This window comes from Elephantulus edwardii, unplaced genomic scaffold, assembly GCF_000299155.1.
Source record: "Elephantulus edwardii isolate Elephantulus edwardi_28Jun2011 unplaced genomic scaffold, EleEdw1.0 scaffold00384, whole genome shotgun sequence".
Classification (NCBI taxonomy): domain Eukaryota; kingdom Metazoa; phylum Chordata; class Mammalia; order Macroscelidea; family Macroscelididae; genus Elephantulus; species Elephantulus edwardii.
The window spans coordinates 404,732-431,003 of record NW_006400134.1 but is presented as its reverse complement, the minus strand read 5'-3'; the positions used below and the strand labels follow the sequence as shown (position 1 = coordinate 431,003).

General features: G+C 43.1%; 1 protein-coding gene across 3 annotated transcripts; it reads left to right on the top strand.

Moving 5' to 3' along the window:
- The first annotated feature begins 4,562 nt into the window (after positions 1-4,562).
- On the top strand, positions 4,563-26,014 carry TARS2 (threonyl-tRNA synthetase 2, mitochondrial (putative)). Of its 3 annotated transcripts, XM_006902208.1 has the most exons (18): positions 4,563-4,628; positions 4,931-5,127; positions 5,385-5,508; positions 7,669-7,793; positions 8,463-8,580; positions 8,688-8,752; positions 12,062-12,140; positions 15,743-15,889; positions 16,042-16,140; positions 16,412-16,632; positions 17,015-17,177; positions 17,907-18,044; positions 18,216-18,293; positions 23,040-23,140; positions 23,302-23,403; positions 23,554-23,626; positions 24,471-24,585; positions 25,866-26,014. In XM_006902208.1, exons 1-18 carry the CDS (start codon positions 4,563-4,565, stop codon positions 26,012-26,014), a joined length of 2,160 nt encoding a protein of 719 aa, XP_006902270.1. The 3 variants fall into 3 exon arrangements, with proteins under 3 accessions (XP_006902270.1, XP_006902271.1, XP_006902272.1); XM_006902209.1 differs by lacking the exons at positions 15,743-15,889; positions 16,042-16,140; XM_006902210.1 differs by lacking the exons at positions 8,688-8,752; positions 12,062-12,140; positions 15,743-15,889; positions 16,042-16,140.
- Positions 26,015-26,272: the final 258 nt, after the last annotated feature.

The following is a 26,272-nucleotide window of genomic DNA, read 5'->3' as shown; positions in this document are numbered from 1 at the left end:
GAAAACCTGTTGGAGGGTCTGCCATGGTTCCAGTTAGACACTATGAGATTTGGAATTTTCTTGAGGAGGGATTGTAGTGTTAAGTGTTGGACTACTAACCAAAAGGTCAGTGGTTTGAAACCACTAGCTGCTCCAGGGAGGAAAGATGGGCAGTCTCCTATAAGGTGTTAAAGCCTCCACACCACGGAGATGGGTATCTGCTGGCCTGGTCTGTGGGGAGTTGCACCACTGACTTCAATGATTTGAATCTACCAGTGGCTCTGTCAGCTACCGGTGGGTTCTGATTTGATGGCTGAACAGCAGATCAAGGGTCACCATGACTCTGAATTCACTTGATGGTAGTAAATCAGGTTGCACTGTATTTAGTAGAACCTCAGTTGGCTTCCCTGCACAGGCTCCTCTACCTGGGAGATGTTACATTTTTCCTTTAGCCTGGAAGCTGGGGGGGTTTTTAAAGAGATTCTCCTTTGAAATTCAAGACATGGCTGAGGGGTGTCAAATAGTCTCTTCCTAAGAGGCAGCCACTTTTAGGTAAAGTTAGGATAAAAGCTCCATTCTAGGTCTAGTCACATACTACTATGGAAAGTTTTTTATAACCACACCTCTGCATCACTGACTAGCTTTAGCCACTTAGGACCTAAAAAAAACAGTGAGTACTTAAACTTTATATCTTTTTACTCTTTGCCTCTGGTGCAAGGGAAATGGGAACCCTAAGATAGATTTGGAAGTATGTGCTGATTCAGGTTGCCAGTGGAAAACCCATAAAGTTTAAAGCTCTAGAACAGTAACTTATCACCAAGACTTTAGCCAAATTAGGCTCTCCAAAAAGTAAGCTGAGAATTTCTTAAATTTTTACTAAGGATCTAGGAACATTCTTTATTGAGATTCCCCTGGACTTTCATTGAATAGTGACATTATTCAGTACACACTTCATTAACCTTCATCTAGTAGAGAGGAATAGGAATGACTTGTAATTTTTTTTTTAATTGGATCCATTTCTTAACCCTCCGAAGGTTGTGGCCCTAAAGCTTCTGGGGAGTGCACAGGAGAGGAACTGCTACCAAACATCCTTTACACCAACTTGTTTTTTATTATTATTATTAAATTTTATTTTAATGAACATTTACAGAGATTTTGGGTTTTCATTCATTTATTGTTGCTCTATTTTCTCTGCCCTCCTCCCCAGTTTGTTGTTCTTTCCCCCCACACACACTAACTTGTTTTATCGTAGAGCTGGCATGACGTGTTTACAGCATAGGCTTTGTATCCACATAGGTCCATAGGGCTTGACTTCTCTGAGGCTCAGGTTCCATTTTAAAGGGACCATAAGAAGAGCAACTGCTAGTCAAGCTTGTTTAGGAATTAAATGAGAGTGGAGATAGTATTTGACACGTTGTATTCATTGATATTCTGGGTTGGGAGATAAATGTAAAGTTTTATGGGTAGATGTTTCTCAGACAAGCTAACGGGTTAAAATTCCCTGAGGCTGAGGCATATGCTAGTCACAGAAGTTCTAGAAACCAGTGAGTAATGAATTGTCTTTAGCTAGCTTGTGCTTACCTGCTACAAGCTAGGAGGAAGGATGAAGTAATTCGACATTTCTTCCATTGCAACACAAGTTACACAGGTAGTTATTGATTGGCGTCCTCACCGCAGTCAGTGTTTGAGGGATGAATGTAAGGAGCTGCTAGCTCAGAATAACCTAGTTATTTCACCACCCCTGTGCTAACAAAAGAGGATGAAGTAGAATCAGGTGAATCAAGTGTGTGTATCATTGCATCCTTTGGAGCTTCAATTCAGTACTGTAACAGATACATTCTTAATTCAGTACTTATCATTATATCCTTTGGAGCTTCAAGTTAATAGATGCATTCTTACTTTGCCATTTATTAGGCACTTAGGATTTTGTTACCTGCAATGAAGAACCTTGCTTGTTTGCAGTACACTTTCTGAATGCCATTTTTTAATTCTTCCCACTATACACACATATATCAGCAATCTTCCTCTTCCACACCTAGTCTTGTCTCTCTCTTTTGTATTTCAGAGTGTCTAACATACCAGAAGATGGAATCAAGATCTAGAGTGGTGCCTGTGACTCATCAACTGCTGCACTCCCCAGACAGAACTCTGGCTTCTGTGGAGATCTAGATTTAACAGCTCCACAGTCCTTGATCCCATCACCAATGAAACTTGAGAACCAACTTTAACCATCCCCACCCCCAGGTGAGGGAACTAATTGGAATTACTGAGAACTTCACAACTACCTCCTAAATCCATTTCCTCCATAGTTTACTACAAAACTGACCATGTTTCAAATTGTGTAAAATTAGTCAGCCTTGTGTCCTAGATGGAGAATGAAGAGGGAAGAAAGGATAAAACAAGTTGAGAACGAGGATGGGAATCAGAAGGCTAAGAGGCAGAGCGCTAACAATCTAGGGTAAGGCAGCTCTGTTTCTGAGATAATGCAAGCACGTGCATTGAGTGTGAACTACTGACCAGAGAAAGGTTAAGTACAAGATTTGGAACCAGAAACCAGCATCAGCACATGCTATTAGACCTTAATTCCTATCTATAAAATGAAATCTAGAGATACCCTTTGTAGATTCTTCGTCCCTAAACTGTTATATTAATCATCCTAATAGCGTGTCAACTACCACCTACCATGCTCTTTAATCTATTTACATAAAATTAACTTCAACAATTAAGGTAATAATAGATTGTATTTTATAGACAGGAAAGGAAGCCATGCAGTTATTAGGTGCTGTTGAGTTGGCTCCATAGTGACCCCATGTCAGAATGGAGCACTGCCTGATCCTGTCCCAGCCTCAATTGCTGTAATCGAACCCGTTGTTGCAGCCACACTGTCAGATCATCTCGATGATCTTCCTGTAGAGAGTTGCTAAGCCAAAGGCTGTGCCACTCTGATGTTCAAATCCACTATTGACTTTTAAGTGAGAAAAATGAACAATCTCCTGTGCAGTTTGCAACCTTAAAAACCCAATGGCAGATCGGTTATGAGTTGATGCTGACTCAACTTCAGTGAGTTGGAGGTTTTCTTAAACTTTTCTAACCATGGTATCTTTCTCCAGTATCTAGCTTTTCCTGATCACATGTGCAGTATGTGAGGCAAACACCATCCTTGCTTTAAAGGAGCATCTTGGTTGCACGTCTTCCAAGACAAATTGGTCATTCTTTTGGCAGCCTGTGGTCTTTTAAATAGTCTTCACCAATAATGACACAAATCAAAGCCATCAATACTTTATCATTGCTGTTATGTGCCATCAAGTTGACTATGATTCATAGTGACACTATGAACAACAGCACTGAATATTGACCTATCTCCAACTTCATCTCTGATATGCCTAACGCCATTGAGTTACTGTCAGTCCATCTCATCCAGGGTCTTCCTCTCCTGTGCTCACCCTCTACCCATCCAAGGGTGATGTCCTTCTCAAGGACTGGCCACTCCTGACAACATGTCCAATGTATATGAGATGGAGTTTCAAAATCCTTGCCTCCAAGGAGCAGCCTCTCCATGGCAGACCTGTTTGTTCTTGTGGCAGTGCATAGGATGTTCAATATTCTTCTCCAGCACTGCAACTCATAGGCATCGATTCTTCTTCTGTCATTCTTCTTTATTATTGTTCAGCTCTCAGATGCATAGCAAGCAATTGAGAAGACCTTGGCCTGGATCGGGCACACCTTAGTCTTTAGTCTTGACACCTCTGGAGAGGTCTCTGACAAAAGATTTTCCCAGGGCAACTCATCTTTTGATTTCTTGACTGCTGTTGCCAAAGATGTTGTCTTCCTTATACATTGCCCAACTTCCACATGCATATTCAACTCAACAATACAACTCATTGCCCGCAGAGTTGGAGAACTGACTCATAGCTGACCCTCCATTTTCAGAGGCTGTAAAATGCACTGGAGGAGATCTTTCTCCCAAGGGGTAGCTGGTGGATTGAAGCTGTTTACCTTTGGCAGCACAACTCCACCCACTCTCAAAGCAACATACTTTCCCTTTAACATCTTTAAAGTGGTCCATTTTAGCAGACTTGCTTAATGCAATTGAAGCATTGAGAAATTACTATAGCCAATATTACACAGTATCCAGTAGGTCTGTCTGTCAACAAAGGTCATGTTAACTGTTTTCTACCTGTCAGTAAAGGCCATGTAAAAGAACTTTTCTGGTCAAAAAGAAATTACTAGCTTCCCTTTGCAGTCTGCTTTTTAGCCATTCTTGCCATCAAGAGTACCGTGCCTGCCCTCACGGCCACTGGATATTGCTGCTGTGGAATTAGAAGCCGAAACGAACAGCAGGCTTCTTTATGGCTAACGTGTGCAGCAGCTTGAATCTTCCGGACACCCGGAACCGTCTACACCACTGTTAATGCTGTGCAGGGGTGTGCCTCTTCCGGGTGTGCCTGAAGGTGGGGCCAGATAAGAGCGGCAGTTGTGGTAACCAATAGAAAGGGACATTGTTGGGCTAGAAGCGAATGAAAAATTGGTGCAGGGAAAGCGGCGGTAATGTTTGGGGATTGTGGACAGGTTTGGGAAGGAACATGCGGCTTTTTCAGAAGTGGCCACGGATTCGGCTCCCAGGGTTTCATGCCTGCGGGCTGTGCACGGTGCGTGAAGCATCCAAAGGTTTAGAACCGCGTCAAATTCAGCCCACTTGAAACCTAAGGTGTAGACTCCACGTGACCTGATGTAGCGTCAGGGCTTTAATCTGGTACATCGCTGGACCAGGGTTCTAGAGACCAACAACCTTGGGAGTTCATAACTCCGTAGGGCCTGCACTCTAGCGTCCTGTATCCTGCCCAGTGCTCTTAAAAAGTATCCAATGCCTCTTAAATTCCCTCATCTCCGCAGTTCCCAAAAAAAGGAATTATGGGACCTGTGTTACATTCTAACCTATCTTTCCCTCCAGGCAACTGTGCCAACCCCTCCTCTTTGGTTGACAGAGCGACTCGCACTTTTTGAGGAACTATGGGCTGCTCAAGTAAAGAAGTCAACCAACATGGCACAGAAAGAACATCGGACTATTAAAATATCGCTTCCTGGAGGTCAGAAAATGAATGCTTTGGCGTGGAGCACAACTCCTTACCAACTAGCCTGGCAAATAAGGTACCAGGCCCTTCCTGGACCGAGGGTCATACTCCTGCCTCGATTCTTTGGACTTGAACAGGGAAAGAAAAATTGGTCTGTTTGTTTCTATTCCATCTATTCCTTAAAGATAGCCTTTCTTGATGATGGTCTGCTGATTTTCTGTTAATTACTGGGAGGTGGGAATGTTGGGCAGACATGAAATTACTGAGATTAGTCTCTCTGCTATTGTGGATTGTAACTGTCTTTTTCCTCACTTCTCCTCCCCATCACCCAAGTTCAACACTGGCAAATACTGCTGTGGCTGCTGAAGTGAATGGAGAACTGTATGATTTGGTCCGACCCTTGGAGACAGATTCAGATGTCAGGTTTCTGACATTTGAGTCACCCGAAGGGAAAGCGGTAAGCTTCTTCCTTGTAAGAAATTCAGTGGCTACTAAACTATAAAATGTGCAAGCGGGAACTTCTAGTATTCATTTTCTTTGTCTCAGTTTCCCTCTTTACAGTAAGAAGGAGAGGTACATTTTGTGTGCTTGTTTCTTTAATATTTTACTATGTCCAAGGTGAGAAGTGACATAGCAAATTGGGTCTCATTAAACAATTTCTATATGAATTATTCATGGATATTGATGATATTCTTCACACTATATCACATTCTGAGTTAGTCCATTCTCGTACTATTCTGAATTCTTAAATTTCCTTATCTCCTTCTTAATTTCCTTGTCTCCTCACCTTAATTTTGCTGTGGAGTTCATTTTGATCAGTTGGTTTTATTTTTATTTTTATATATATATATATATTAACAGCTTATTACTCATGAGTGATATTCTTTATTAACCAATTTTTTTATTTAGCTAAAAGGAGACCTCACAGGATAGTTTTTATTAAAGATTTGAAATGTGTCTCTGTATGATATTCCTGGGGGATCTGGTTTCAACTGGTCCAAAAAGTGTTGATATTTTGAGACTTTGAGTTATGCTCCACCTTTCCCCCCCATTTTATAAATATTTATCTACTGTGGCTATAATAGAAGAGTCACGGGAGCTCCAATTCTTCTGTTCTTGGGGGTAGTTGAGACTGTAGTTAAATAATGGAGATTATTAGTCCTGTGAGCTAGTAGATTGAGTCTTTGGTTGCCTTCTTTCCCTTTTGTCCCAAACTAGTAGAGACCAATAGACTGATGTGTCTTAACTATTCCCACCCCAGCTAGAAGCCTAAGATGGAAATTTGTATGTGGGCAGCCTGGATTTATTAGGTAGACATAATTTTTGTTACTGAACGAATACTAATAAATTGAGAAACAGAAGAGTAGAATACCAATTATATCCCCTTAACTATTGAACAAACACATTACATAGTGTATCATTACTTGGCCTCCATAACTGGGCACACAGGTCCTTTTCATTTCAGTTCAGTAATACGGACCTCACCTATTAGAATCCAAAAGAAATAAAGATTTCACGTCATCTAAGGAACCCTGATGGCATAGCATTTACAGAGTTTAGATGCTAACCAAAGGTCAGCAGTTTAAACATACCAGCTGCTCCACTGGAGAGTGATGAGGCTTCTGCACGGATAAACAGCCTTGGAGAATGTATAGGCAGTTCTCTGTCCTATAGGGTTGCCATGAATCAAGTTGATGGCTGTAGATTGGGTTTTGGTTTCATTGCGTAATATGATGACCAAACCCCTACAGGCTGGCATATCACATCTCACACTAGAGTCCTGCGAGGGGATGAGGCAAAGGACTGAAAGATCAAGCAGAGCCCTACCTAAGGGTCCGTTATAGGAAGACTGTTTACTCTGAAGCCCGAAAAGAGAATGTTAAAGGGTTACCCAAAAAACATGAGCCGACCTCTGGCCTTTGTGCTCCAAAATACTGAGTTTGTGCTTTCTTTTCTTTTTCAAAAACTTTTTAAATTTTAGTGAAGGTTTATAAAGAGATTGCTTTTTATTCATCCTTGCAGTTTTTCCTCCCTCCCCCTCCTCTAATTCTTGTTCTAGGCTGTTGTCATACACATGGTTTCTAATCGCACATTCCTTTCAGATTGTCCTTCCTGTCACCCATTCCAGAGCACTATTCATTATCCATTCTTTTCTCACTCTTTACTGACCCCCACAACTCGATCTTATGAGTTATGCAATATTTACGAGTGGGTTATGCAATATTTGTTCCTCTGTCACTGAAATATTTCACTCAGCATAATGTCTTCCACACTTATTCATGTTGTGTTTGTATAGTGTTTTATGAGTTCATTGTGTTTCAGTGCTATGTAATATTCCATTGTGTGAATGTACCATAGTTTCTCTATCCAGCCAGTTTTTGGTGGGCATTTGGACTGCTTCTATCTCTTTGTTATTGTGAATAATGCTGTGATAAACATGGATGTGCATTCTGTTTTCCGTCATTACATTTTACTGTTTAGTGTTCACCTACAAGGTCTGGTTTCTTCATTTTGTGGTTATTCCTAGGAGAACAGTAGTGGATTTCCCACCAGCTTCTTTGAGGAGAGAATCAGCACATTAGGGAGAAGCTCATAAATTCTTTTCCTTTGAACCCAGGTGTTTTGGCACTCCAGCACTCGTGTCCTGGGAGCAGCAGCTGAACAACTCCTAGGTGCTGTTCTTTGTCAAGGTCCGAGTACAGAAGGTGGTTTCTACCATGATTTCTTCCTGGGGAAAGGGCGGTAAGTAGTGCACAGCAGAAAGGGCATGGTTCTGGGGTGCTTTATGAGGCCCTTTCTGGCACGTCAGGCACTTCCAGTTTAGAAGCAAAAACTGGGAGATAGCTGCTGCCAGAACTTTGCCAGAACTGAGAATATAACTGGGTTGGACACATCTCTAGACTTGAGAGGAAGTTCCCTGTAATCCTTCACCCACCACCATCCCTTTCCAGGGGTATGCATATTGGATGCATATACAATGCTTGGCACAGAATAGAAACAGTCTGTATCATTGTCGTACCATTACTGTTGTTACTGTAAGTCCTCTCTAACCTTCAATGGTGATAGTGGTACCACCTTCACTAATTTATGTCCCTTTCTTGTGTCTTATCTTGCTTGACACTTACCTTCTTTATGAAATCTTCAAATTTTACTTCTTTTCCTCTTTATTTTTTCTTTAATTTTAGCCAACCATGTTACATGCATTCCATTTTTATTTTTATTTTGTGCATAGTGTCTTTTCTCTTGCTGTAAAAACCTACCTGATTTTCTAGTCTACTTTCTCTGAGTATGTTTTTTATAAATAATTTTAGGATACAAGATTTCAATCCTCATTCCTGCCCCTTGAGCTATAGATGCTTCTTAAATGATGCGTCTTAGGTGATACAGGTCAACAAACTCTTCTCTTTCTAGCTCTGTCCAGGGCTCAGAGCTGCCTGTTTTGGAGAAAATTTGCCAGGAACTTATAGCTGCTGCTCACCCCTTCCGGCGACTAGAAGCTTCTCGAGATCAGCTTCTCCAGCTCTTCAGGGTAGGGTGGAGATGCTTAGTTTTAGAAGAAAGATCCAGAAGTGTTGATGGGAGGGATGGCTCTTTTCCAGGGCATCTTTGTGTCTTCACTTTTCTATGTTTTTCCAGGATAACCCCTTTAAGCTTCGCCTGATTGAGGACAAAGTAGCAGGTCCAACAGCAACAGTATATGGGTGAGTGTTGTCAAGAATGGAGAAACATAGAGAGGTGGGGCAGCAGGAAAGAAGGCAGAAAATGGGATAAGAGAAAGAGGCTACAAGGTAATCTGTGTTTCTACAAAGAAATGGAAACCGGAATTAACTTTTGTCTCTCATTCTTCCATCTGTAAAGCAACCCCTCTTCACCTCTTCTTTCTGTTAGCAGGACCGTGAGAGGGAGAAAACTAGAAGCACAAGAATTTGGGCATCAGGAGAGGGGTGAGGAGTAGGAAATATTCAGTGGGAACTTGAAAAGACACTGTACTACTAGATACAGATTAGTGGTAATTAACTATAGGATACAATGTGTCTGAATGATTATATGAAACAAGGTAAATGAAAGAATGTATATGAACAAAACACAATGTAAATTATTACATGAAAACAAATAAAAGGAGGGGGGGAGAGGGTAGGAAGAGGGAAGGAGAGATGATCACTGGGATGGTGGAGGTGGGGAGGCAGACAGTGAGGAAGGCTCAGTGTAGACTTAGGGGTCAGTGTAATAATAGACATGGATAGGTGATGGTTAATTGTATGAAGTACCGAGTATAAGACCAGTTGTGTGGGGCACAGGCATAAAGCGGGGGGTCAAGTGAAGTGTTTATGGGTGGTTATTTGCAAATCACTTTAAAATAAAATGGAGGGAAGTAAAAAAAAATTAGACTGGACATTGTAGACTTAGAAAATGTCTTAACTTTGGTCAATACTTGATTGGAAGTACTAAAAGGGAAAATCTGTCCTGGAGATAAGCTTGTTTAAAGTAAAATCTAGTAGTGGGTATTAGCCAGTACTCTGGGGAGACTCTCATTTGAATGGCTTTGTAAACCTTGGACTTTTGATTAAAGAGATTGACATTTGAAAGGCAGACAGGAAAGGAGAGGAGGGGAAAGAAGAGACTGTCCTTTTAAATCTGAAACCAGCGGTTTGAGTTCTGAGGCTGGCCGGGTAAAATTGGTGCCCATCAGAGCCCACTTCCAGGACTCGGTACTGGAGGGAGCTGGCGAGTGTGCTCACTCATAGGGATCACCTGTATCCACTGGAGTGGAAATGGGAGGAACACAACCATGGAGAAGCAGGCTGACTTGGATGTGTTCCATCAGCACTGTCCACCTCACCTGCACTAATGTGTGGTTGAGCAGGGAAAGGTTGTTGGCTTGAGGAGCAGGGAGTCTAAACAATCCTGGCTGGTTGACTTGGCCCCATGTCAGGGGTAGGACTGAGAAAAAGAGACCAACAAGTCTGGAATGCAGGGAGAAGTGTAGAATCCTGTTTGTGACTGATGCCTATTTGAATCTAACCACAGATAGCTGGGGATGAGTTGCCTGCAACCCAACCAGATGAAGAGAAAATGATCCAAGCTGTGAGTTAGGGTTGATTGCTGCAACCTAATGCCTTGTTCAGGACTGGACTTCGCTTGTGAATGCAGATGCTCATAGTTTCCAAGTTGAACAGAGGATTCTTCAGCAAAAGGGATGCTTGTTTCCTCAGAGATCTGGTTTGATAGGGATGAGCAAATCGGAAATTGGCTATCTAAAATAGGAAAATTAAGGCAGAAGGCACGAAGTAGCTTGGCTTTCACAAATATAGTTATTAGTAAGATGACTGTAAGAGGAAATCCTCCCAACAATATTCATGAAAAAAAATACAATTTAAGTGAAAGGGTATATAAAACATAATGTACATACATAAAACACAGTATATATGAATGATAAAAACCTTAATAAAAACTTTTTTTATTTATTTTATTAAATTTTATTAGTTTTAATGAACATTTACAGGGATTTTGGGTTTTCATTCCTTCATTGCTGCACCATTCTCTCTACCCTCCTCCTCAGTTTGTTCTTCTTCCCCGCCATCCGAATGTCTGTTTTAATTGTTCAATTACCACAGTGCTTGTCAAAGTCAGTTCTGATTAATCTCCTTTGTCGGTGTGTCCTTTGCCATTCCCTATCACTCCTCTCTGAGAGAGACTTCACCCTGATTCATAAGGAAAAGGGGATGGCGTATTCTCTTAGCTACTTCCTGCTGAAAAGGGACGCTGTGGGTTTCAGGGTGAAGATCTTCTCTCACTACTCTAAAGGGCCCCTTTGGCAGTAGGAAACACACAGACTATTATGGAGATTGATTTTGGAATTTAGATGCACTGTTATTAATTGTGCTTAGCCGTACATGTTCATATCCCTGTAGATGTATCATGGGGGGGTTGCAACCTAGAAGACACAAATTTAACTAACAAGTTATAAGTACATGAGTCAAAAATTATGGAAAAGTAAAAGAAAAGATTCTTTCATTGTTTTACAAACCCTCCCCCAGGTCCCCTCCACCGTGTAGCCCTTGCTCTAGACTCCTGTGATGACAGAAATACCTAGTCACATATCTCTTTTACACAGTTTTCTCCCTCCTCTGTTTCAGTGCAGTATACATTATTGAACCCATCTTACTCAGTCTCTCCCCAACCCCGAGGTTAGTCCCATTCTACAACAGTGGCATCATGTAATATTTGTCCTTTTGTGACTGGGATATTTCACTCAGCATAATGTTCTCTAGAGTCAACCATTTTGAATAATATTGCATGAATTCCTTGTTTTTTAATGCAGGATAGTATTCCATTGTGTGAATATACCACAGCTTCTCTAGCCATTCGTTTGTTGATGGGCACTTAGGTTGTTTCCAACTCCTTGCTATTGTGAACAAAGCTGCAGTAAACATGGGTGTGCATATATCTGCTTGGATGTCAGCTATCATCTCTTCAGGGTATATTCCCAGTAGTGGAATTGCTGGGTCAAATGGTATCTCTATTTGCAACTTTTTGAGAAAGCGCCATACTGCTTTCCACAGGGGTTGCACCATTTTACACTCCCACCAACAGTGAATCAGGGTTCCAGTTTCTCCACAACCTCGCCAGCATTTGTTGCTTGCTGTTCTGTTAAATTTTGCTATTTTGACTGGGGTGAGATGATATCTCATGTTGTTTTAAATTGCATCTCTCTTAGGGCTAGGGATTTTGAGCATTTCTTCATGTGCTTGTTAGCCATCTGAATGTCGTCTTCGGTGAAGTTAAGAAAAACATTTTAAAATTAATTTGGGTAAAGGGAGCTCTTCTGGCTTAGTGGCAAGAAGCTGCACTGCAATCCCAGAGGTGTATGGATCAAATCCACCAGATGCTCTGTTGGAGAAGGAGGGGCAATCTCCTCCTGTACCTCAGATCTGATTTGATGGTACACACAAAAAAAATTTAAAAAAAAAAATTTGGGCATCACTAACTGACCTCTTTTTTCTCCTTAGGTGTGGCATGTTGGTTGACCTTTGTCGGGGGCCCCACTTACGGCATACTGGGCAAATTGGAGGACTGAAGCTGTTAACGGTGAGTTATGCAGGCGGAGTTAGCTTGAAACTTCTCTTTTCACTAGAATGAGCAATGGAATCGGAGATGCTTCTTTCTCAATTCCTTTTCTACTCTGTTAGTTAACGGGGGAATCCAAAAAGAGAAAGAAATATAGTGCCTGCATTCTAGAAACTCCCAGTCTGATCAGATACTGAATACCCTGAAGGGCCAGAAGCCACTTGAAATTCTATAGTTAGACATCAGTGCTGAGAGAGAGAGGAGGATGAATATGAGCAGGCTGGACAAGGCCTCTCGAGGAGGGAGTCTATGAGAGAGGGAGTTTGGTCCCGCAAGATGGTAACACATCTTGACAGTCACAGGGAGAATACCCTACGTCAGGGCATGCTTTTGCCATCTAAATTATTAGATGGGATATAAGTAGGCAGTGAGAAGAGAGCCAGATAAATCCAACACTAAAACAAATAGCTTCCATCAGGTTTCTAAAGCTATAAATCTTATGGGGGGAAAAACGGCCCATCTTTCTCTTAGGTGTGGCTGATGAATTCAAACTTCTAACTTTTTTATCAACAGCTGATATGCACTGCATCACCTGAACTCCTTAGGCAAATGTACAGAGCATCATAAAAATGACATGGTGGGGGGGGAGACCTCTGATCTCTTCTAGCCTCACATGCGGAGGGAGGGTCAAGATCAACAGCCCAAAGCTGATTGCTATGAGGCAGAGATTAGACCTTCACACTTTCAACCAATTCTGACCACAGCTATCCCACACAGCAGTCTTCACTTCTGGTTTGTTAATTTGTTGCTGTGGCCACCCAGCACTCACAGACCATACTATTGCAAGGTTTATTTGGGAAAAAAAGAGGCTCTGAATCAGAATCAACTTAGAAGTAACAGGAACAACTGAGAATATAGTTATTCCTAATCAGAAGGGAGTTCTGGTGGACTAGTGGCAAGAAGCTGCACTGTAATCCTAAAGGCATATGGTTCAAATCTACCAGCTACTCCATATAGGAGAAGGATGGACAGCCTCCTCCCATGTGATTTATTGCCTCTGAAAACCCACTGGAGAGTTCAGCTATGGGTTGGTTCTGACTCGATAGCACATAACAATAATCAGAACAGCTGTTTGCCCTCTACCACTGGGCTGTACTTAGAGCCTTCTTGAGCAAGTGTCCACCTCTGTCAGCAAGCCTGCCAGAAAGTCCACATCAGCGTTAGGAATAATCAGCTAATGCATGAGAAGGCATCTGAGAAGAGGTTAAAAGGGCTACAAAAATGTAGACTGCTTCTCATTGTGACCGCTTCTCATTGTTATTATCAAAGGAATATAAAAGAACAGTTGCTATATTTCAACAAATAGACACTGCCCTGGATGTTCTTACCAAGTTGTGCCAAGAAATCTGGAGGACAACCACCTGGCCAACTGACTGGAAGAGATCTGTTCCCATTCCAAAGAAAGGTGACCCAACAGAGCGTGGAAATTATCAAACAATATCATTAATATCCCATGCAAGCAAGATTCTGCTGAAAATTATCTAAAAACAACTGCAACAGCACATCAGAAGAAAACTGCCAGATATGCAGGCTGGGTTTAGAAGAGGTTGTACTAGGGATATTATAGCTAATGGTAGATGGATCTTGGCTAAAAGAAGAGAGTACTAGAGGAATGTCTATCTGTATTTCATTGACTATGCAAAGACATTTGACTGTGGATTACAACAAACTGTGGCTGACTCTGGGAAAAATTAGAACCTCAGAACACTTGATTGTGCTAATGTGAAACCTATACTTGAACCCGATTGTCAGAACAGAGCAAGGAAACACTGCATGGTTCAAAGTTGGGAAGGGAGTACGCCAGGGATGTGTCCTGTCTCCATACCTTTTCAATTTGTATGCGAAACAGATCATCCAGGAGGCTGGGCTCTATGACGAGGAATGTGGCATCAGGATTGGAGGAAGATTCATCAACAACCTGTGTTATGTAGGTGACAAAACCTTGCTGAAACTGAGGAGGACATGAAGTACTTGATACAGAAGGTCAAGTACTGCAACTTTCAATATGGATTGAAGCTCAACATCAAGAAAACAAAAATTCTCACCACTGAGCCAGTTAACAGCATCATAGTGAACGGTGAAGAGCTTGAGATTGTTAACAGTTTTAATTTGCTTGACTCCATAATGAACAGTCTTGGTACCAGCAGCCAGGAAATCAGAAGGCTAGTTGCATTGGAAAAGTCTGCTGTCAGGACTGCTCTAGAGTACTGAAAAGCAACAATGTCAGTCTGGTGACTAAGGTGTGCCTGATCCAGGCCATGGTCTTCATAATTACACACTAAGCATCAGAAAGCTAGACAGTGCCAAGGGTTGATAGGAGAATTAATGCTTTTGAGCTGTGGTGCTGGAGAAGATTATTGAATATACCATTGACAACTAGGAGAATAAGCAGGTACATCCTGGAGAGTGAAACCAGACTGCTCCTTGGATTCAAGGATTCTGAAGCTTCATCCGACATACTTTGAACTTGTTGCAAGGAGGGGCAGGTCCTTGAAGAAGGATGTCATGCTTGGGAGGGTGGAGGGACAGCGCAGGAGAGGAAGACCCTCGATGAGGTGGATTGATTCAGTGACTGGGATAATGGGGGTGGGTGTGTCAGAGACAATAATGTTGGCTCAGGATAGAGCAGGGTTCAGAGCTGTTGTACAAAGGGTCACTGTGAGTCACAGGCAACTTGATGGCACGTATCAACAATAACAACAATAAAAGAACAAAAAAAAAAATCTCCAAACTCATCACCCTCATCTCGATTCCAACTCCTGGTAACTCTCCATCTTATTTCCTTGGTTGTCGATGTTAATGAGTTCTGGTGCTGGTGGTAGTGGTGGTGGTGGTTGTTTGCCATCCCTTTGGAACTGACTCATAACTGACCCTCCAGCGGAGGGCAATTTAATTGCCTAGATTACCTATCCTGTGAAGCAGCTCGTAGTTTTGAACATCATACTTTTGGGATGGCAGCGCAGCTCCTTACTGCCAGGCCACCAGAACTCTATAATGTTAATGAGAGGAAATTCCATCATTTTCCCCTGGTGTTAGCAAGTAGATCGAACCACTGACCTTTCATTTACCCCTCCAACACATAATTCATTGTGTCACCATGGCTCATAAAGAGTAAACAGAGGCATTTGGATTTCTTTATATAGACAGTTGTGCTTTCTGCCAGCTGTATAGGAAACTGATGAGATGGGTAGACTGAGAGGTGATGAGAATTGAGAGTTACTTTCCTGAGCAGCCCTTAATTAAAAGGGAAAGAGCCAAGTGCAGGGGTCCTGGTAAAGGTAGAGAGAATGATGACGAGGGGGCGGGGTAAGATTAGGCTTGATAAGGATGTAGGATGTTCATGATGATCAAAGGTCAGACAATTTAAGGTTGTTAACATGGCTTGGGGTCTAGAGGCGAACCCTGCTGAGTGATGGTAGAAGTAGTGAAGGAGACTGAAAAGGAGTCCTTACTAAGCGCAACACCTGTGGTCCTTGCACTGAGTTTCATGGGAGAGCGGAAAGGAAGAGTTTGGGGTGACTTCAATCCTGATCTTCTGCTTGATTCTTTGAATCCTCCCACAGAACTCCTCATCCTTGTGGAGGTTTTCAGAGCCCCCAGAGACACTGCAGCGAGTGTCAGGGATTTCCTTCCCCACAGCAGAAGGGCTGCAGGCCTGGGAAGAACAGAGGGAGGAAGCTGAGTTACGGGACCACCGGCGCATTGGAAAGGTACAGAGATTGGGGGCCAGGGAATGATGATGATGATAATAAAGGCTAGAATGAGAAGAGCAATCTGAAGTTGGGAGCAGATTCAGCATCAGACTGAGTTGTTCTGTTTGTTTATTCTGATTTCTCAAGCACATCTTCCCTCTTGAACTCAGGAACAGGAACTCTTCTTCTTCCATGAACTGAGCCCTGGGAGCTGCTTCTTCTTGCCACGAGGGACAAGGATCTATAATGCACTGGTGACCCTCATTAGGGTAAGAGGGGAGCAAAGCCCACACGTGGTAGGGGCCTAGCACAAGCTGAGGTGTTAGAGTCACCTGAAGGGGATTGGAAACATGAATACAAGTGCTGTAAAGTGCTGGTGACTTTCATCCAGATCCTAGAACTATAGAGACTGCAGCAGGAGAATAGAGCGGGAACATGATTCTTCGTGACTGACCTACAAAAGCTGGGGGCCCCAGGAGCAGATGCTGTGCTTTCTCGCCTAGTCTCTGTGACCTTCCATGTCTGTACATTCTTCTCCAGGAGGAATATGCCCGCCGAGGCTTCTCAGAAGTAAAAACTCCAACACTGTTTTCTACTAAACTCTGGGAACAGTCTGGACACTGGGAGCATTATAGGGAAGACATGTTTAGCCTGCAGCTCCCTGGGTCTGATAGACCCCCCAGCTTCCCAGGTGACCACTCCAGCGGCCATCAAGCCCACACCACACTTGCACTCAAGCCCATGAACTGCCCTGCACACTGGTGAGCTGGGAACCAGGCAGCCATCCTGGTTTCTCTCATGTTTGTTAGGACACGAGTCTTTGATCTGCTCTGTAGCTAGCTATAGATATGAAGAGAAATAACTATTAAGTATCTTTATTAGTAAAATCAAAGATTTCCAATTTCCTCTTTCAGCTCAGTACCTATCACATAGCAAGGCAACTGTAAATTAATGGTGCTTTTGTCATGTAGTTCACTTGTGAAGCCTCTAGGGCTCAGGCTGCGATGAGTGTGACATTGACGGGATTCGGGGACCGGGCATGCCAAAGCAGGAGAGGACGTTAGCTGGTGATGCAGAGACAGCAGATAGGCGGATTGGACAGGAGACTTGCTCTGTCCTGACCTGTCCCCACCTCAATCTCAGCCTGATGTTCGCCCACCGGCCCAGATCCTGGCGAGAGCTGCCCCTTCGGCTTGCCGACTTTGGAGCCCTGCACCGAGCTGAGGCTTCTGGAAGCCTGGGGGGACTGACTCGGCTGCGCTGCTTCCAGCAAGATGACGCTCACATCTTCTGTGCCCTGGATCAGGTGCACCTTCCCCTGCTCCACCATAGCATTTTATTTATTTCTTTTAATGATGTACTTTGTTATTGTTGCAAATACACAGAGCAAAACATACAGTAGGTCAACAATTTCTCTGTGTACAGTTTAGAGACACTGATAACGTTCTTCAAGCTGTGCAACCATTCTTACCTTCCTTTTGCAAATGATTTCACCACCATTAACATAAAAGCTTCCTGTCTGACCTTATCAGCTGCTGTTGTCAGTTTGATCTTATATAGAGTTCTTTAAAAGAAGTGTTCAGGGTAAACTTTTTTTTTACTAAGTAAGCTAAACTCTTGGCCTAGTGGATAAAGAATTGCACTGCCACTCCAAAAGCAAATGGTTTGAAACCACCAGCTGCTTTGTGGGAGAAAGCTGGACAGTCTCCTCCTTTGCAATTTATAGCCTTTGAAAACCTGCTGGAGGATTGTAGGTAGTCAGTTCGCATCCAGTGACTGTGAATTTTGAATATTGTGTAGTTTAAAAAAGACGTAAAGGATTATTTTTTTGTGGTAGCATTTTAACGCACCTTCCATTCTCCCTTTGAGCTTCCAACATTCTCATCTTCAGTTACACTTTGTACATAACACATTTCAGCTATGTTCCACTCCCAGCTTTTCTCTGCTTCCTCTCTATGCTCTGCCCTCTGTCTCCAGCGAACTATCATCACCCTGATACCTGGTTAGCACATCTCACCCTATTTACTGCCTATAGTTGGAATCAGAGATCCGGGACGCCCTTGATTTTCTCCGCGCCGTCTATGCTCAGCTCGGCTTCTCCTTCCGTCTGGCACTGTCTACCCGGCCATCTGGCTTCCTGGGGGAGTCTCACCTTTGGGACCATGCTGAGCAGGTAAATAGGAGATGGGAAAGCTGAGGCAGATAAACTACTCTCCAGTGAAAGGGGTAGGGGACAGGATTTAAAGACAGAGATAGATGCTGAGGAGGGTATTTACTGGGACTGGAGGAAAATGTTGCTCAAAAGGGTCAAAGATGTTCCTCTCTTATGTCATTACTTGTATAGGTCCTTCATCAGGCCCTAGAAGAATTTGGGGAACCTTGGGATCTCAGACCTGAAGATGGTGCCTTTTATGGACCTAAGGTCAGTTGTAGACTCTGGTTAGAGGTTTATTTATTCATTTCTTTTCCCTTTTGTTCTATTACATGGTTGAGTAGGTACAAAGGATCCTTTTTTATTTGTGTAGGCAATAGAGAAGAGTAGTATAGGGCCTGCCCTCTTTCAGCCTAGTGAGGACTATAAGGAAGTGAAATAAGTGTGTTAGTATGCTGCGGTCAGTGCTGTGTGGGAACAAAGGGTGTGTTGATACTGGGGGTCAGGAACGAGTTCCTATAGGAATAGCTTTTCAGTCTGAAAGTTGAGTATTTGTTATCCAGGGGCATTCTAAGTCACAGGGCAAGTTGGAAGAAGTCAAGAGAACAAAAATACTGAAAATGGCTTCTGAGTTCAGTATAAAGATGTTAGGTTGGGAAGGGCTATTCTTTTTTTTATTTATTATTACACGTTTTCTCCCTCCCCTCCCCCTTCCCCAGCCAACCTTGCAATGTGCCCCTTGTTCCAGATTGTTCTCATATATATAATGCATAATCATATATTTCCTTTGAACAGTTATTCCCCTCATCTGTTATAATGTAATGCCCTTTATCTAGCCATCCTTTCCCCAAACCCTCCCCAGTGCCCCCATGTCTGTCCTATTTTATAAGTCGTTTTATGCAGTATTTACCCTTTTGTGGCTGAGATATTTCACTCAGTATAATATCTTTCAGTCTCCCCTTTGTTGTGTAGTGTTTTACACGTCCATTGGTTTTCAGTGCTGTGTAATATTCCTTTGCATGAATGTACCATAGTTTTCTATTTGTTTGTTAATTGGCACTTGGGGTGCTTCTTTGCTGTTGTGAGTAATGCAGCAATAAACATGGATATGCAAGGGCCATTTTTTGTAAAGTATGGAGTAAGACAAAAATGAATATATAAACATAACTCTTTAAAATATTTTGGCTATAGGGTCTTTTTGTTACTGTTGTATATTCTCCTTTTTATTAACTAGTGAATCTCAGAGGTGGAACTGTTAAGCAAATCTCCTAATACTTTTCCCCAGGATGGTCCTGGGACAGAGGGCTGTGTGGGGAGTCAGGCTGGACTTGAGATTATCTCCAGAAAGTCAGTCTCATCCTCCAAGAAGTTTGTAAGGAAAAACTCCAGTAAGGAAAAATGACTTTTTCTTCATAATCCTCATTCCACTACAATTATTATTGAAACACATACTCCTATAGACACTTTAAATTGGCCCATTAATGGGGGAAAGGAAGCTAACAAACTCTGGTTCTCTTGCCACATTCTTTTGCAGGACTGTCCCCTTTATTCCTTCTTTGTTGTTTGTTTACTTTTTTATTTTTTGTTTTGTTTTTGGTTTTTTTGCATTAATTCTTATCTGGCTTATACTTGTTATTTTTCCCCCCCTCTCATTTTTTTCTTCTGAAGCTGAGTGTTTTGGGTTTTGTTTATTATTGTTTTTTTAATAATAGAATACTTTATAACTTTCTATAATAAAACACATGTAGATAAAGCCTTATATATTTAATACAGTGCATTACTCCTCTCAATATGATCACCAGTCACTTCTGTAATACCTTGTACTACACACTGCTCCTGGTTTCTCATGCTGTTGTCCATCTCTTGCTTAGGAGAATGTAAGTCCAAATCCCATGTACCAACTTCAGAGAAAGATTTTTGCTTGAGGCTGTACTATAATTCCCAGACAGATCTCTTCTAGATCTGATTCTGTGGTGATGTTTGTTTGGCTCAAGGGCCTTTGGACCTTGGGCCAAAGTAGATTTGAGACTGAAGATATTTCTCCTTTAACAAAAGATAAGATTAAATATAAGATAAAAGAAAGATAAGAGTAATACCCTTCTGTTGTTACCTTATAAAGGAGATTAGAGAGAGTGCTCTCAGATCCTGTCTTGTGTGACTCCTTGGGTTCTGGACGCTGTGTGAGTGGAGATGCCACTTGGTTTGAAAGCCAGACCCCAAAGTAGATTTGAGACTACTACTGTACAAATGGAAAAAAATTAAGTTTAACATTTCTAGACCAGTATGACTGTTAATTTCTGTATAATGCCAACTCAACACAGTACAACTGGGAGACTTTTCCAAAGTTGATAGCACAGCTGAAGTTTCCAGAAATTCAAATTGTGTGTGTGTGTGTGTGTGTGTGTGTGTCTGTAAAAGGACCAGTTATAGTGTGATATGCATTATTATGTTTTGGGGTTTTTTTACTCTTTAGGGGCAATTGTTTCTAATAAATCTTTGGTTGTTTTTGTAAAGGTGTTCAGTTATTTTAAATTTCCTCTTCCATAGCCTTCTGTCTGAATTTCTGTTTTCCTTCTGAACTGCTCAATCCTCTCTGTTTCCCTGAAGAAAAAGCTAGCAAACAAGATTGGCTGCAGAGCATTTAGAATCTGGACCATGGGGCACAGAAGGGGTATGAGGAGGAGTGGAGAACAGGCAGGAGATAGAAACTCAGCAGATCAAATGGCTACAGGGTCTTTAAAAACTTTCAAGTGGCCAACTGAGGTACAAGAGCTGGTGTTATTTACATAGAGCAATAGAGGAAGAAGGCAAGTCAGGAATTGTTTTGTGCCATCAAATTGGAATTGACTCAAAGCTGGCCCTCCACTGGATGTTCAAATACAGGGATTCATAAATCACATGGGAGGAGATTGCCCATTTTTTCTCCTGTGGAGCAGCTGGTAGATTCAAACAGCATGCTTTCCTTTGGGTTGGTAGTGCAGTTCCTTCCCACTAGGTCACCAGAGCTCCCAAACCAGGAGTGGGAGGAGGAAATGGAATGTGTACCTAATTGCCTCCATAAACATCTGCCATGAAACCTGACGAACTGGTGATACCTAGCTATCATTCGTTATAAGACTGTGTTAAATAAGCCTGATTAAAAAGGGGAAAGTATGGAAGATAATTTCAAATTCTTATGGAATCCAGCATTTCTGAATTCACTGAGGCTAGAAGAACCTTCAGAACTTCTGCCTGAGAGAATCTTTAAACTATCAACCAAAAATAATCTTTCTAAGACTTCTTCAAATCAAGCAATAGTTTAGGTTCATTATTAAAAAATGTCTGCCTTCAACATTGAACTTTTTTGCAGGACCATCTATTTAAGATCAAATTAAAAATAACAATTCAGAAGACTATATAGGAAACTTGGGGACAGGGAGTTTGTTAATGGTGGAGGAACAGTTTGGAAAAGGATGGTGAGAATAATTGTCTAACTTGAAGAATGTCAATGAATTAACTGTTGTAGTTTTTATGTGCCGTCGAGTCACCTGAGACTCATAACAACCCTATGTACAGCAGCCCTAAGCCCTGCTCTGTCTTTTGCCAATCTTACTATCTCTGACACACCTACCCCCATTTCCCCAGTCACTGAATTAATCCATCTCATTGAGGGTCGTCCTCTCTTGTGCTGTCCCTCCACCCTCCCAAGCATGATGTCCCTCTCCAAGGACAGGTCTCACCTTACAACATGTCCCAAGTATGTCAGACGAAGCTTCAGAATCCTTGCCTCCAAGGAGCAGCCTGGTCTCACCCTCTCTAGGACAAATCAGTTTGTCTCCTAGTAATCCATGGTATATTCAGTACTCTTCTCCAGAATTAATTGTACATGTAGAAATTGTTGAATTTGTGTGTGTTCTCAACAACAACCAAAAATTGTTTTCTGAGAACTAATACCAGCGGCTCAGATAAAGGCAAAGTAAGATAGTTAAAGGAACTTGAATGTAAAAAGAGAGATTTTTATGAAGGGAGTGACTTGAGAATATTTAAATACCATTTGGGTAGAGAAGAAGTTGAAATTATAAAAGAAGGGATTACAGTAGAGGGAAGTTCCTGGGGAGGATGGAAGGAAGAATCAAAAGACTTCCACAGAAAGGACCACATTTGCATTTGTGTTTTTATCAGGGGTAGGAGATTTTGAAGGCATTTCTCCTTCTCATAATATCACATAATCCAAATTCTTCATGATGTAGAAGGCAGGATTATTTCCCGAGTTTAGTGTAAGGGAAGGGAGAGTTGTCAGTGAGGAAATCAAAGATAGAAAAAGAAGAAAGAAAATTCAGAAATGATTGAAGAGAACTGAGAAGGGCAGCGAAAGGATTGTCGGCAGCAATGAGGTCAAGTTGAGGTTGGACATGGTGGCTTCCACAGGGGCATCAGTCTCTGGTTTTGTGTCTGTGTGCAGTGTGAGCAGGAGTGTTGCCGGGCCAAGGAAGTGGAAAACGAGGGTGACCTCAGGTTGGAGTTTTGCCCTGTGGGTGTAGTAGAAGAACAAGGAACAGGGAAAGTTGAGTACAGCTGAATAGGGAAAGAAACGCAAGTAGGAGCTGCCTGTGGGTGGGAAGAAGTGAGAGGTGTTAGGAACTTACAGTGAAAGAGCCAGTAATAGAATTGTCAAACTGGAAGGCTAAAAAGGTGGGGACTAGAGCATGTTTGATGGAGAGTTTTAGAGGAATAGCCATTCTGGGTGATGACAAAGTGGAGATTATAGCCGTGGGGTGGTTAGGGTTGAAGGTCACAGATGAGGCTCTGGAAGATGAAATGTCTGTATGGATGGGTCATTTATGTGAATGTTGATGTCCTTGAAAGTGACAGAGGGTTCAGCTGGAGAAAGACCACTGTGAGTCACCTCAAGCATCCCCAGTGAGTGAAACACAGGGCACTCTGAGATGGCTGGGGGGCATGACTCAAACTGCCTGGGGCCTGGGTACTGTGAGTGCTGGGAGGCAGGCATAATGGAGGATTCTGGTTCTCCTGCAGATTGATGTGCACCTCCAGGATGCGCTGGGTCGGCCCCATCAGTGTGGGACAATCCAGCTCGACTTCCAACTACCCTTGAGATTTGGCCTTCAGTACAAGGGGTAAAGAACCTTCCTCACCTCACTTCTTCATTTGTGCCTAAAACCTAAAACACAGCCTCTGCACCTTACCAGCCCAGCCCAGAACATTTCTTGAAAACTGAAAGATGATCTTAAGTGTGTAATTTGTAGCATCTTCTCCATTCCACATTTTTTCTTATAAGGCACAAGGGGGCCCTCGAGCGGCCAGTCCTCATTCATCGAGCAGTCCTAGGCTCTGTGGAAAGAATGCTGGGAGTCCTGGTAGAAAGCTGTGGGGGAAAATGGTGAGATCTGTGACCGACTTCTGCCCTCCAGCCTGATGGTTCCTCCTCTTTGAGCCCTTGCTCTGTATCTTCCTCAGATCTGTTCCTTTCCTCTCATCCTTACGGTGCATTCCCACGCTTCTGACCAGCGCTTTGTTCTCTCCCAACCAGGCCACTGTGGCTTTCCCCATTCCAGGTCGTGGTCATCCCTGTGGGGCCTGAACAGGAGGAATATGCTAGAGAGGTGAGGAGGTGCCGTGGCAGCCATGGGATGAGGAGGGAGGAAGGGCCCAGCAGTGAGTAGGACAAGGCCACATGGGGGAGGAAATGCTCGGCCTGGGAGCCACAGACGGCGCTGGCCTGGTGGTCCTCCTGTTTGCTGCCAGTGCCTAGATCTTACACATGCAGCTCATTCCTCCTTGTGCTGATGGGGAAAAAGAAAACAAAGCAAGGTTACTGGCAAGAATACTTAGCACAGACATGGTTTGGGCAAATGTTGGGTTTTGTTTTTTTTTTTTCCCCCCTCAAGAAAGACTTGATCACTTCTCAGCCATTTGGCTAAGATCAAGTAAAGAAAGAACTGAGTTTAGATAATACCAGAGTTGAGAGATTCACTGGGTAGTTGTTGTTCTGTGCTGTCAAGTCAGAACCAACTCATAGCTGGTCCTCTAGCAGGTTTTCAGAGCTTATAAATTGTCCAGGAGGAAATTGCCCATCTGTTTTCCACTGAGCAGCTAGTGGATTCCAACTGCCTACCTTGGAGTTGGCAGCACAACTCCTTATCCACTAGGCCTCCAGAGCTGTCTCGGTAGAGCAGTGACAAAAAAGTGGGCAAATTTCAGGGAACTGCTGGTGGGTAGGGCTGGGATACTGCCCGTAACCAGTAGGAGGCAGATGAAAAAGACTTGCAAGTGTTTGCTGTGAGGTGGAGGTCTCAAAGCTGAAATGAAATGAGAGGTTATCAGTGAGGACCAGAGAACACTGAGGCCAGGGCGGGAGGAATGGCTGTGGAGGCCTGGGGAACATCGGCATCAGGCTGACCTAGCTCTTCACTCTTCTGTTAACTTCTTTTGCTGACCAAACCTCAGGTGCAGCAGTGCCTGCAGGCCACAGGGCTGTCTGGCGATCTGGACGCTGACTCTGGACTGACTCTTAGCCGGAGAGTCCGCCGGGCGCAGCTTGCTCACTACAATTTTCAATTTGGTAAGTGAGTGGAACAGCTAAAGTCCAGGACCTCAAAACCCTAAGCTCTCCCGCCCTCTGCATTCTTCTTTCATGTCTATTAAGTTTTGTTAACTGCATATTTGGGATAATTGGAGCTCATTACCTGATAGAAGCAGCCAGGATTCAGGATACCTGACTCATTTGGGCCCCAAGTTCCTTCACTCTCTGACAGCCACTTCTGACCCCGGGACAGTTTTCCTCTTACCCCTCCCCTAGCTCTTGATGTCTGTTAATTAGCCAGCATGATGAAAGGAACTGGAAAGGTAATAAGGTGTTCATTAATTAATTAGCTTTGTTTATCCTAGACCTAGAGGAGAGAGACCTTAGGAGAAAAGGCTGGTCCTACCTTTTCTTAAGGTTTTTCAGACTTTTTCAGAGCTCAGAGCTCTGTCTTGGAGGCAAGGAACGGAAACTCCACAGCCCTCTTGCCTAGCTGTATGTGTTCCATATAGCTTGCCATTACTTAAGTATTAGGCAGACTGCCCCCAGTCCCATCATTTCATGGACTTGCACGTGCATTCCAGCCCTGCCGTCTTCCCCTTTCTCTCATTCTCCTCAATTCTTCCCCCACCACAGTTCTTGATGGGTTCATCAGTATCTTGCTGACTCTAAGACTCACAGTGGGGCTCCTGACTGGGAGTGATAAGGCCATAGGGGAATGAAGGGCTGTAGGCCATGCACTTATCACCACAGGCTGAGCAGAAAACTGGAGAACGAGCGACAGCTAAATATATTCTCTCATTGAGCCGTATATAGACTCTGTTCTCACCCCCCCCCCTAAAAATTTAACTCATCACATCTGGTGACCTGATAGGGAAGGGGTTGCACTGGGCCAATCCAAAGGGAAGCTGTTTCAATCCACCAACTGCTCCTTAGGAGACAAATGTGTTGTCCCCTCCCATTTGATTAATGCTTCTAAAGCCTGGATAGAGGATCAGCTTTGAATCAGTTCCTCCTTGACAGCAATGAGTTTGAGCTTGTGTGTGTGGCTGTCGAGTTGGAACTGACCCTCCAACTGGTTTCCATGACTTTAAATCACTTGGGAGAAGACTGCCCATCACTCTCCCATGGAGTGCCTGGTAGATTCAAGCTGCCAGAGAGGCTCTGCCTTTGGGCTAGCAGTGCAGCTCCCTGTGGGCTGCACCTTTGGGCTCCCCTCCGAAGGATTTCGGTCTCTTGAATTTCTGCACAGTAAAAAGAAGTATTTAATATGGTAAATTTGCCATGGAATTTTCAGACCTCTCCTCCTTTTCCTGCAGTTGTTGGCCAGAAAGAACAAAGTAAAAGAACAGTGAACATTCGGACTCGAGATAATCGTCGACTTGGGGAGCGCAGCTTAACTGAGGCTGTAGGGCGGCTGCTGGAGTTACAGAACACCAGGGTCCCAAATGCTGAAGAAATGTTCTGAGCTTCTGTACATACCTGAAATCTCTTGGAGTTAACAGCCTTCCTCAACTGGCCAGGGTGGGGATAAGGTGGCAGCTACCCTGACCAGCAGAGTTTGGACTCAACAGGAATCCTCAGAGCATTCCCTCCCCTCAGTTTTTTTGAACTGAGTCTTGGTTTGGTGAACCTAGAGGTTTGGAAGCTATAGTGAGTTAAAATAAAAATAATAAATTTTAAAAACTGCCAGGTATGTGTCTCCATTTTTTTTTTACTCCTGAGA

What these genes read in the sequence shown, in the direction of transcription:
- TARS2 (XM_006902208.1), top strand. Translation starts at nt 4,563, where the DNA reads ATGCGGCTTTTTCAGAAGTGGCCACGGATTCGGCTCCCAGGGTTTCAT. An exon ending in CCAACAGCAACAGTATATGG is followed by an intron (nt 8,753 to 12,061) that starts GTGAGTGTTGTC and finishes TTTTCTCCTTAG; the next exon opens with GTGTGGCATGTTGGTTGACC. An exon ending in TTTGGGACCATGCTGAGCAG is followed by an intron (nt 18,045 to 18,215) that starts GTAAATAGGAGA and finishes TTACTTGTATAG; the next exon opens with GTCCTTCATCAGGCCCTAGA.